General features: G+C 34.9%; 1 protein-coding gene across 1 annotated transcript; it reads left to right on the forward strand.

Moving 5' to 3' along the window:
- Positions 1-6,264: 6,264 nt before the first annotated feature.
- Positions 6,265-7,812, forward strand: LOC131801645 (uncharacterized). Its single transcript, XM_059120527.1, has 4 exons — positions 6,265-6,528; positions 6,848-6,984; positions 7,051-7,210; positions 7,277-7,812. Exons 1-4 carry the CDS (start codon positions 6,360-6,362, stop codon positions 7,393-7,395), a joined length of 585 nt encoding a protein of 194 aa, XP_058976510.1. The 5' UTR covers positions 6,265-6,359; the 3' UTR covers positions 7,396-7,812.
- Positions 7,813-13,494: the final 5,682 nt, after the last annotated feature.

Here is a 13,494-nt window from a genome sequence, read left to right on the forward strand (position 1 = left end):
CATGTAAGAACATTTTTGATTAGTCATTGTAGCAAGAAGTTTATATTTGGATTCGACGGTTTTTTGTTGTTATCTTCACGATTTCGACCATCTAGGCCTACTGATCTAAAAATAATTGTGGCAATCGCCTAGAATATTTTAGAGATAACTTACGAAACTTGCTAGTTTTTTATGATTACACATAGCCACAAAATGCAATTTTCTTTTTAAAAATTACAGAAAATCGGAACAGATAATGAAAGCAGAGCTAAAAATATAAGATACGTGTATCGACGTATTTAAAGTTTATATCGGAAAAAACGAAAATAGTGCCGGGAAGTTCCTTCTATTTTTAATTTTTTATACCCTCCACCATACATAGTATGGATGATATATTAAGTTCGTCATTCCGTTTGTAACTCATCGAAATAATAATTTTAGACCCAACAAAGTATATATATTCTTGATCAGGTCAAAATTCTAAGTTTCTTTGTCCGTACGTCTGTCCGTCTGTTGTAATCACGCTACAGTTAAAATGAATAAAGATAAAAAGCTAAAATTTTGCACAGATCTGTCTTTTGTCTGCAGACAGGTCAAGTTCGAAGATGGGATATATCGGTTTACGATATCGTATAGTCCCCATATAACGGTACCCCCCGATATTCGGCATTTAGATGATTTTAGCCACATTTTCCAACGGAATTGTGAGTACTTTATTTTCTGGAAGAGAATTATCTATATAGGTCCACGGGTTGGTATAGCCCCCATATAACGGTTCCTCCCGTTATTCGGTGTTTTGATGATTTTTGCCACATTTTTCCACGAATTTGTCTAAAAATTGGTATTTGTAGGTCATAATGGGTTCTAGCTCATGTGGCGAAACATTGTTCGTATAGGTCCACGTTTTGGTATAGCTCAAATATAACGGTACGCCCCGATATTCGGTATTTTCATGAGTTTAGCCACACTTTTCAACGGAATTGTCAATTGGAATTGTGAAATTCTACACATGGAGTTCTTTGTGAGTACTTTACCCCCTGGAATAGAATTGTCTATATATGTCCACAATATCGTATACCACCATATATCGGCAATTTTCGATATTCGATATTTTTAAGATTTTAACAGAATTTTTAATGTATTTTATTTTTTTTTAATTTCCTCATTGGTCCCAAATGGTGGAGGGTATTCAAAGTTCGGCCCGACCGAACTTACTGCTTTATTACTAGTTTATAATAATAAACCTTTTTATAAGGTTGCAACAACAATTTTTTTTAAAACATTAAAAGTTAAATTTCTTTTAATCAATGCATTTAAATACACAGTGTCTTCTGGAAAAAATCCGGAAAAATAACCCTCAGCTGAGTCATTAAAGAGGTCTTTTAGGTCATTGATGCCGTGGCCTGAAAAATATGTTTATTTTAAGGAAAAAAACTTCAATACTGATCAACATTTGGAAGGAACTTGCAAAATTTAAAAAGACCAGTAAAGAAAGTCTTAATGTCGGTCGGTGATACCCTACACCACTTTGCATATTCAGCAGAGCTTCATGGGGAATTTGTGGAAAATACCTATGATTATAGTTATAGTTTAAAATCTAAAGGAACTAATATATAAGAGGAATATCCTCCTCTGAATCGATTTCTACTAAATTTGACAATGCATTTGGGCCTTTTCAATTCGGGCTTGTATTACCCATTTGGTGCACCAAGTTAATTGTGTATGGGAGCTATATCCAAATCTGCACCGATCTCGATAAAATATGGAAAAAGTATTTCTGAGCTGTTTTTGATATATTTCCTCGAATATCGTTGTTATGGAGTGCATACAAAAATATATATGGGAGATATAGCTATATCTGAACCGATTTTTACCAAATTTGAAATATTTGTTTATAGACTCAACTTGCTTGTAATTGCCAAATTCCACCCCATTTCGGCTAATATTACACGTTTTTGATGGTCATTGTGCGCTGGAAATGAAGCGAGGAAGCTCATTTTGTAACCATACTTGGGTGGCACGTGCTGAGTGCTGAGTCCTGTTAGAATGTCCAAGGTCTGCGCCCAAAATGCTTGCGTGTCCAAGGCTTTAATACGCCCTCCAGAATATTTTCGCGATAATATTCGGCATTTATTCTGATGCCACAGTCGATTAATACGAGCGGTGAGCGACCATCGGCTGTTATGGCGGACCACACTTGAGTTCTGGTGGCCAACCGAAGGTGCACATATTCAGCTGACCTCTTTGGCATGTAAACACGACCTGCTGGATAACGAATGTTTTCTCAGAAAAAATTCGACCGTTCACCACTTTCGGCCAAGCGAAGCAAGTCTATAGCTCTTTTGAGTCTTTTTTGAGTCTAATGCGGTGTAAGTTCTATACACATTTTGGAATTTCAATGACTTTACCCCGAGCTCATTTTTCAATATTTGCCGAATATTGCGATATGTTCACCTTACGAGCCATTTTCGGCCACTGCGACGCGGGTTTCGATAAAGTCGCTCTTTTCGAACCATTTCTGCTGATATTGCTGTTTTCTTCCGTCCCTTTCCTTGTCGACGGGCTATGCTACCAGTATCACGATAACGTGCGATGGTACGAGACACAAAAATTTATTCACATTTAAATGCTGGAGTGCTCTAACGATAGCCACTTCTGGTTTTCCAGCCAAATATAAAGAAAACACACTATCACACTTGTATTCCATCACGAATAACTTGTTTTCTGTAAGATTCTCACCAAAATGCTTTTGTATGCTTGTAAACAATATAATGAGTTGTCACTGGAATAATTTTACCAGGTGTCGGATGAGTGGTTTAGAAATGACAGCAGTCTGAAGTTGGTTGCAGTTTTTTAATCTCACCCAAAAAATACCAAATTTCAGATTTGAAGCACTATCTGTTCACACAGTACGAAATTGTACCATTTTCGTGCACTTGTAGTACAAATTTCCAAAACCATATCTTTATCACAAACCTAACACGAACAGTCACCCTAATACAACATTTCAAAATTCCAGCTTCGTTCGTTCACCCGAAACCAAATTAAATAGCATTTATAAATCTTGCATTCCAACCTTCAGTCTTATATCAAATTTCAAGTTTTTAGCTCTTTTCGTTCACAAGTTTAGTACTATGTTAGAACTTTTCGTAACCTCTAAATTCGAAACCTTTTGAACATCACTCCATCAATGACGTGACACTTATCCCAACATTTCAGAATTGTAGCTCATTTCCCTTTCGTAATAGAAACTATTCAATTTTTAGTACATTCCAGTACTTTTCGAACCCTTTTAGTACGTATTTCTGGAAATCAATCTTATAGCACACCCACGCATCAAGACAGGTCCTCGTGCAAAATTTTCAGATTGCCGCTTCTGTCGTTTCGTCTGGGCTTTAATTCCAGATCAGTCAGTCAGTTATTTCCCCACTCTAGATTGTGGCCTCTATCATAATATCAACTGGCGGATATTGTTACATCGAATAAGTCTTTTATGTTGCTCATATCAAATTTATATACTTTATGGGGTTTCCGACAAAAATTTTTGGTAGGTATAAAATAACAAGAAAATGTATAAAGGTATACAAATAGCAGAAAAAGTATGTACATTTTCTATAGGGCTATGTAGTTTTCGATGCAATTTCGCGACTGAACAATAAATAAAGAACAATTTAACCCACTTATCACAGTTTCGAATCCGCATTCATATACTTTCGAATACAAATACATCATCGGCAGTAGAGCATTTATAGATTCTATCAATAAACTCTACCAATTGTAGGAAACTACTATTTTATTTGCGTTGAAAAATACTGTCTTGTTAGAGGTCACCTTATCGAATGTTAGGTCAGTGACCGTACATATTTTGCTATTACCTCATCTATAGGTACCAGATTTCAAACATTTCGAAGCTTTTAACTCGTTTTGCTGTTATTTAACTTGTTTCTTATAAATCTACCCTCCCATCTAAAATTCTATTATGATCGTCAAATGGAAAATCTTGGTTTGGACATCTAGAGAAAACTATTAACTAAGCTTTCCACAAAGACTTATTATTTTCACATAGTTGAGGTCTTAGATTACAGTCTTGATTCATCTACATTTTCACCAAGTTTTAAGCATCAAAAACAAAAACTGTTCGCACCCATGACCTTCTCAATATCCGGAACAAACTTTTCGCCGAAATCGCTGCGTTCGTGCACTCAGCTAAGCAAATGCAAATATCAATAAAATAAATATATTCATGTCTTTACTTTACGAAACTGAACTGCTCAGGTGTATTTGCTTTTGTTTGTCTGTATGTTTTTTTGTGCGAGACCCACTCATGAGCGACTGCGAAGAGAATTGATACGAACATGTGAATGAAATAATACAATGTGCCAACATTCAAATGAGAATATTTAAAAATTTGAAACAAAGATTTTTTTTTGTTTACAGATAAGATTTTTTGGAAATTCAACTAGAATTTTGGAAAGATTAATGAAATTGAAATAAATGTTTGTGTGTTGGTGTTACAGAGAGTGGTGAATTAATGTGTACCCTACAATATAGTCGGGAGGTATAATAGGCCAAGTCAATCTTATTGGAAAAATTTAGTTTTTTTTTACCGTCCTTCGAGAAAGATCAGAATTTTGCGTAAATTTTTCAATATCAAGAAATCAACTTTAATTTTGTAGAAAACAAATCCGATAGAAAGCAGCATTAAATGACGATGTTGGCTACCTAAAAATTTTAAAATATCTAAGAGTAAAAGAAAAAAAAAATATTTGTTTATATCAAAGAACTGATGAGGATTGGTGGCTCTTTCCGAAACCTAGGTATTCCCTGTCTTACCCCCTGGTAAACATTACCATCGTTCTCCACTAATAAACAAACGTTGTTTTTATAAAAACAATAATAGAAGGATTAAGCCTGGCCATTTGGCAAAAAAAAAAAATATTTGGACTAAGTTTAAATTTGTTCGAATTGGTCACCTTTTTGCACGAATTATGATTTTTAAACGGTCAATGAAACCGTCACACGCTGCCCGAATGTTGGTCTGTGGTATTTTGGTTCATTTTCGGCGAAACGCTTGCTTGAGGTGATCGACACTTTGGTATTTTTTAGTGCTAACCATGCTTTCCAAAATACTCTAGACACAATAGTCCAACGGATTGGTATCCGGACAGAAAGAACAGAAATTAGACTCAAAAGAGCTAAAGAGTTGCTTCGCTTGGCCATAAGTGGTGAACTGACGAATTTGGTTTTCTCCGATGAGAAAACATTCGTTGTCCAGCAGTTTGTAAATAAACAAAATGATCGTCTTTACTTGCCAAAGAGATCAGCTGAAAATGTGCACCTTCGGTTGCCCACCAGAACTCAAGTGCCGGCCAAGGTTATGGTGTGGGCCGCCATAACAGCCGATGGTCGCTCTCCGCTTGTATTAATCGACCATGGCATCAGAATAAATGCCGAATATTATCGCGAGAATATTCTGGATGGTGTATTAAAGCCTTGGGCCCGCAAACATTTTGGCCGCAGACCTTGGATAACAGGATCGCACTCAGAACGCGCCATCCAAGAATGGTTACAAAATGAGGTTCCTCGCTTCATTTCCAGCGCACAATGGCCACCAATATCTCCGGATACCAATCCGTTGGACTATTGTGTCCATAGTATTTTGGAAAGCAAGTTTGGCACTAAAAAATACCAAAGTGTCGATCACCTCAAGAAAGCGCTTCGCCGGGAATGGGCGTGTGTCGGTTTCATTGACCGTTTGAAGGCCATAATTCGTGCCAAATGTGACCAATTCGAACAAATCTGAACTTATTCTTAAATTTGATGCTATTTCCGATATTTTTTGCTTTCATTGAATAAAATAAAAATAAAATGTAAAAATGATGGCTTTTGTCTTTGTTGCAGTTTTTTCATCTCACCTTGCACCCCTGGGTTACAAACGGAATGGAGAACTTAATATACTCTCCATACTATATATGGTGGTGGGTATAAAATATGTGACAAAATATAACAAATATATATATTTTTTCGCTTTTTAGTGCGATTTCTTAAGGGTCTGCCAAGGGTCTGTCAAAATTAGTCCAGCCGATCTAGAGTGGTAAGAATAACAACAGACATTAATTTAATTTATTTATAAGATTTACTAATTAAAAATAGAAAAGATTTATACAAACGTCGTGGAGAGCACATTTAATTCGGCCCGAGCAAGCTTATCGCTTGTTTTTTGATAATTAGTATTTGCTGTGGGATTTTGGAAAATTTCTTCTCCTTTGTTGAGGTTTTAGTTTATTTTAGTAATCGAAAGCTTTCTGTTCTATTTGGATTATTTTTTTAATAGAAAAAGAAAAGTTTTTTTTTATTTTTACCGACAAATCGAATTCAACATGGGCTGTCTAAGTCAGAGGACACTAAGCATTTTAGTGGGATATCTTTATTTGATTGTCAGTGTTGTCAGCTGCATTTTGCTGAGTCGTCATCTATTGATAATCGAGGACAGACCAGAGGTACAAAAATATGAAGTTGTTGAAGGAAAATCAATGTACCGAATAATAGGTTGGTGTTGAAAAAAGTCATGTTTATAGCCAATAATGTTTAATATGAACATGTGATAATATAAAATCATTTTATACATTTCATTTATGATTTTTTGTAAAAATGGAGTGAACGCGGGGGCATAATTCTGGCTTTCGAGCAAATTTCATATCTAATTCGTCTTGATGAAAATTCAATTTTCTAAAAAGACTATTTCATATCGAATATGAGAATCAGTTTTCAGGTTATGTTGGTAATGACCGCCTTAATTCGCTATAGCTGTGTTCGACTGTTTGTATCCAATTAATATTTTTTTTAAATAATATTTTTTTACTTTTAGGTGATGTTGTTGAAAAAGACATTGAGAAATTCCTACGTCTACTCTCTGAAATGGATATGACCACAACAATCGGCATTTTGACAATTAGCGTTGTAATGTTAGTTGCATCAGTGCTCATGTTAATTGGAATTGCTGTGGTAAGAAAACTGAAGTAAAGAACAATTTCAATTGTGTGTGTGTTTGATTGTTTTTCTTCAAAAAAGCAAAATGCTCGTCTTATGGTGCCCTGGTTTCTATCGAACACATTTATTCTATTGTCTTTGATATGTTGGACAGTCTACTCGTGTACTGAAGATATTTTCGAGGGAAATGTAACCCACGATGGCACCATTACAAACATGCTCGATGCCCTGGTCATTCTGGGTAAGAAATCGCTATTTGTAATAAAAGATTGGAATTGAAATATTTTCCGATTGATTTTCCAAATAGGTTTCCTTCTGATCATCGATTACCCAGTCTATATGTTCTTCAGAAAACTACGAAAAGGTCTCGATGTGACGCGATATAATGCATTGCTGAGATCAGCTGATGATGCTTTTGAAATATAAGAATGAATACAAAATGATGTCGGAAATAAAATCCAACGATTTTAAATTTAAGGAATAAAATCTAACGTTTTTCAAATAGTGCCGTAAATATAAGTCGTAAATGGTAAATCTTAGCTCCTGTCTTATTTGAAAGAAGAGAAGCATCGTATGAACACAAGCACAATTGTTGCAAAAAACCAGCATGCATACATTGAAAAGCCGATGCACCCAAAACGAGTCACTGTTTGGTGCAAAGTTCGAACAACAACAAAAATGTTTTCCAAGAAAATTTGGTCCAGAGGCATAATTGGGCCACTTCTCTGCGAAAATGAAAAAGAGGATATTGGCAAAACTTGGTTTCTATAGAAACAAAGCCGACGCTTACCACAAAAACAAGGTATTTGGCGGATACTTTATTACAGGTTCTACGGAAAATCTAAGAGTTCAAATATTTCCTTAGACGTATTCGAAAGCACTTTCTTCTATATAAAAAACAAGTTACATAAGCAGTAAAAGCAATAAAAACGCACTTTTTCAAAGAAAAGTTACCCCAAAAAAAGCAAAATTTTTCAAAAGCAAAAAAAAAAAAAAAAAAAATAATAATAATAATAAATAAATAAATAAATCTCGGAACGAAATGGGTTAACTTCAATACGGTCAAAATCACCTTAAATAACACTGAGCAACACAAAAACTAATATCAAAAGACTTAGTAACACCTGGAAATATTTTAGACCCCACAAAGAACATATATTCTTGATTAGCATATATTTCTATGTCGATATCCGTCCGTCTGTGGAAATCACTCGAAATAAAGTGGGTTAATAAAATTGTACTCAGATATATAATGTCTGCAGGACTTTTGGTCTTGAAAAATGGGCCATATTGGATCACGTTTTGGTATATCCCCCATATAATGGTACCTCCCTATTTTCGGTATTTTGGTGATTTAAGCGACATTATTCACTGAAAATGTTTCAAATTTAGTATTTGGAGTTCATAATGGATACTACAGCCTAAGACAGAAAATAGTCCGTGCAGGTCCAGGTCTTTGTATATCTCCCATATAACGGTACCTCCCGATATTCGGTATTTTGATGATTTTAGCGACATTATTCTCCGGAATAGTTTCAAAATTGGTATTAGAAGTTCGTAGTGGATACTACAGCTTATAACCGAGAATTGTCTGTGCAGGTCCATGTCTTCGTATAGCCCCCATATAACGGTACCTCCCGATATTCGGTATTTGTTTCAAATTTGTATTTGAAGTTCGTAATGGATGCTACAGCCTATGACAGGAAATTGTCTATGCAGGTCCACGTTTTGGTATAGCCCCCATATACGTTTTGGTATAGTCCCCATATAATGGTGATTTTAGCTACATTATTCACTGAATTTTTTCAAGTTTCGCATTTAAATATTGTAATGGCTTCTGACAAAAGTTACCTATGCCAGTCCACGTCGTCGGATAGACCCTAATATAACGGTTACTTTTTGTATTTTTTAGATTTTAACAGAATTTTTAACGGATTTTATTTTTTTGAATATTGCCAAATTCTTTCCAAATGGTGGAGGGTTTTCAAATCTCGGCCCGGCCGAACTTACAGCTTTTTTTGCTAGTTAAAGCTTACACCGCAAAGTGGGGTTTGGTTTTTATTTTTTTAAAATTCTCGGATTAAGATTCTTGGAAGGCTTACATTTTTGGTGTATCAGGAATATTAAAGATAAACATGTTAGTATTATTTTGATCAAAACTTTAAAGTAATATTTTGATCAAAAACTTTACTTTAAATTATTCCAGTCACCTAAGAGACCTTCTTGATCTTGATTGTCTCCAAGGTATGGTTAAAAACTCCCCTTAAACGGGATCATTGCAAGTCAAAATATTCTAATAAAGACAAAAATATTCTTTATCAAATATTACTATGTCATCACTGAAAAGAAAACTCTATTTCCCTTATATGTCAAGAAAACGTTTGGACCAATGTTTTCAAAAAGACCAAAAATAATTGCTAAATTTTAAAAAAGGAGTATTCTACGAAAAAAGCACTATAGTTCAGAATTGTAGATTTAATAGTTTTTAAGAAAATGCCATTCGAAATTTGTATGCATTTTAGAAAAAAAAACTAGTAAAAAAGCAGTAAGTTCGGCCGGGCCGAACTTTGAATACCCTCCACCATTTGGAACGAATTAGGAAATTAAAAAAAAATAATAAATAAAATCCATTAAAAAATATGTTAAAAGCTTTAAAATACCTAATATCAGAAGGTGCCAATATATGGGTGGATATACGATATTGTGGACCTATATACACAATTCTCTTCCAAGGGATAAAGTACTCAAAAGGAACTCCTTGTGTGGATTTTCAGACAATTCCGTTGAAAAATGTAACTAAAATCATCAAAATACCGAAAATCGGGGGCTACCGTTATATGGGGGCTATACGATATCGTGGACCTATATGGATAATTATCTTCCAAGGGATAAAATACTCGCAAGAACCTCCTTGTGTGGATTTGCAGACAATTCCATTGAAAAATGTAACTAAAATCATCAAAATACCGAATATCGGGGGCTACCGTTATATGGGGGCTATACGATATCGTGGACCGATATAGCCCATCTTCGAACTTGACCTGCCTGCAGACCATAGATAGATCTGTGCAAAATTGTAGTTTCCTATCTCAATTCGTTTTGACTGTAGTGTGACGGATGGACGGACAGGTCTAAATCGTATATATGTACTTTGTTGGGTCTAAAATGATTATTTCGATGAATTACAAACGGAATGGCGAACTTAATATACCCTCCATACTATGTAAAGTAGTATCAGTCGGTTTTTCCCACAGATTTGAGTTATGATTATTCAAACTGTTGACCCTTTTTGGGGAGGTTCCGAAGCAATTGGCCAATTCGTATCTGACCTAAGACTTATATAAATATTACAACGTGCCAGATTTTGGCTTATTTGAACTACTTCCTATACTTTATATGGGATATAAGCCAATATTTTGGAACATGTGGAAATATGCGTGAGGCACCAAATAGCGGACCGAAGTATTCCATTTTCATACTTCATCTACTGCAGATAAAAATATTGGTATGTGCCAAATTTGAAGAAAATCGAAAATTTATATCCACTTTTATGTGAAATCATAAATTCCGATATCTATCTTCTTCTTTCTATATCTATAAAAGAGGAAAATGTTTGTATGTTTGTTTGTTTGTTTGTTTGTTTGTTTGTAATTTATGGACTCGAAAACCGCTGAATAGATTTTCCTGAAAACTTCCATATATACTGCAACATCGCCTGAAAGTAACATAGGCTATATACATTTTTGAATTTCCACTTGGAACTGGAGATATAGCATCAGAATCGGAGGTACCTCCCAAAAATTTAGATTTTATATGCACATATCTATTGATTGGTTGAAGATACAGTCTCCAAATTTGGAATGCGTAACGGAATTTGGAACAAAAATAAGTTTGCCAAATTATATTGTAATCGGTTCAGATTTGGATATAGCTCCCATATATATTTTCGACCGATTTCGTTCATTTGATGCCTCCAACACAATATAAATGTTCGATTCCAATGAAATTTGGAATGTGTGACGGGATTTGATCCGAAAATAAATTTGTCAAATTATATTGAAATCGGTTCAGATTTGGATATAGCTCCCATATACATTTTCGGCCGATTTCATGTATTCTGTGGACCAAACACGATTTGTATTTCCAATTGTAATGAAATTTAAAATATGTAACGGAATTGGGAGCCAAAATGAATTTATCAAATTAAATTGAAATCGGTTCAGATTTGGATATAGCTCCCATATATTTTTTCGACCGATTTCATGTATTTGATGCACAAAACACGATACGTATTTCCGATTCCAATGAAATTCGGCATGAGTGGCTAAATTTGGTACAAAAATAACTTTGACAAATTATATTCAAATACGCTCAGATGTGATTATAGCTCCCATATATATACTCAGCCGATTTCACATATTTGATGCACCCAAAGCGAGAGAGACAAAATCTGGCACCAGAAAAAATTGCCAAATTATATTGAAATCAGTTGAGGTTTGGTATAGCTAACATATATATTTCGGCCGATTTCATACATGTTATGCACCAAACATGATATATATGACCGATACCAATGAAATTCAGAATGTGTGGCGGAATTTGGCTACAATAATAAATGTGACAAATTAATTGGAAATAAGTTAAGATTTGGATATAGCTCCCATATATATTTTCCGCCGATTTCACATATTTGACGCACCACTTTCAATGAAATATGAAAGGTGTGGCGGAATTTGGTGTAAAAGAAATTTTTTTAAAATTGTATTTAAATCGGATCAGATTGGGATATAATTTTAATAAGAACCATTGACCCACGACGCCTTAGGCTAACACTAAAAAACAACACAACAATTGATTTGAAATACGCTTATTACGGCGAAGTATGTTGCTATCTCGAATTCACTAATTGCAATAGAAATGCCACTCAACTACAAAAGATTGCAGTTTATTGCACGCTTGGTATTTGCTATGAAATAAATAAATCCGAAGGACAAACCCTTCGTGTATGTATGTCATGTTACTGCTTTTCTAATGGTTTTGGTTATTTACGCATTAAAGTAGTGCAATAATTTTTTTTTTTAAATTTTTAAATTTAAATAAAATTTTGAATGCATATAAAATCAAAAGGGGTAGCGAAGCGCACCGGGTTCAGCTAGTATTACATATGCATACCAGATTTCTAGTTAAGAGAAATATTTAGATATAACAAGTTGTAAGGAATCACCGAATAGGTTCGCAAGTTATGACAGATATAAGCATTGGAAATTGTGACCCTTTGTGGGTGAGGCACCAGAAAGGGTTGGCAGATATATGTCATCTTCACAACAGATGACATTATTTTGGATGTGTGCAATTTGAAGATGTTGGATGTTTATTTCGCGTTCTTTGAGCGTTTTGTTTTTCAAAATCTTGAGGTACCAAAGAGAGTTTGAACACAACCGGACTCTTACATCACATATTACAAGATTTATAATTTTTGAAAATTTTGACCCTTTGTGGGGGAGGTACTTGATGGAGTTGACTTACATTGTCCATTTTCGCACCTGACTTAGTACTGATGAACATTTTAAGATTTAAAAATATTAACATTCTGTGGGGGAGGTACCAGAAGAGTGGACCGATATTGCCCATCTTCGAGCTCGATCTAAATTTAATAATATTATTAATATGTACCACTTTTGGATCACATCGGATACACCCTAAAAGAGTTATCGGACGACATCGTTAGATCGACTGCAAATGTCCTGAAACGGATATGGTCCAAAAAGATCCAGGGTCTAAACCGAACTTTGAATACCCTCCACCATTTGAAACGAATTAGAAATTAAAATCATCAAAATACCGAATATCGGGGGTACCGTTATATGGCGGATATACGATATCGTTAACCTATAAAGAGAATTTTCTGTCAGGGGGTAAAGGGCTTAAAAGAACTCCTTGAGTGGAATTTCAGAGAATTCCATTAATAAATGTGGCTAAAATCATCAAAACACCGAATATCGAGGGGTACCGTTATATTGGGGCTATACCATATCGTGGACCTATATAGATAATTATCTTCCAGCGGATAAAGTACTTACAAGGAACTCATTGTGTGGATTTTCAGACAATTCCATTATAAAATGTGGCTAAAATCGTCAAAATACCGAATATCGGGGGTACCGTTATATGGGGGATATACGATATCGTGGACCTATATAGACAATTTTCTTTCAGGGGGTAAAGTACTCACATGGAACTATTTGTGTGGATTTTCAGACAATTCCGTAAAAAGTGTGGCTAAAATCATCAAAATACCGAATATCGGGAAGTACTGTTATATAGCCTCCATATAACAGTACTTCCCGATATCGTGGACCTATATAGATAATTCTTTTCCAAGGAGTAAAGTACCTACAAGGTACTTGTAGGTCAGACAATTCCGTTAAAAAATGTGGCTAAAATCATCAAAATACCAAATATCGGGGGGTACCGTTATATGGGGGCTATACGATATCGTGGACCGATATAGTCCATCTTCGAACT

Source organism: Musca domestica, unplaced genomic scaffold (assembly GCF_030504385.1).
Source record: "Musca domestica strain aabys unplaced genomic scaffold, Musca_domestica.polishedcontigs.V.1.1 17, whole genome shotgun sequence".
NCBI classification, from domain to species: Eukaryota; Metazoa; Arthropoda; class Insecta; order Diptera; family Muscidae; genus Musca; species Musca domestica.

Coding starts and splice junctions, on each gene's coding strand:
- LOC131801645 (XM_059120527.1), top strand. CDS start 6,360: ATGGGCTGTCTAAGTCAGAGGACACTAAGCATTTTAGTGGGATATCTT. Junction 6,529..6,847: donor ATCAATGTACCGAATAATAG/GTTGGTGTTGAA, acceptor TTTTACTTTTAG/GTGATGTTGTTGAAAAAGAC. Junction 7,211..7,276: donor CGATGCCCTGGTCATTCTGG/GTAAGAAATCGC, acceptor TTTTCCAAATAG/GTTTCCTTCTGATCATCGAT.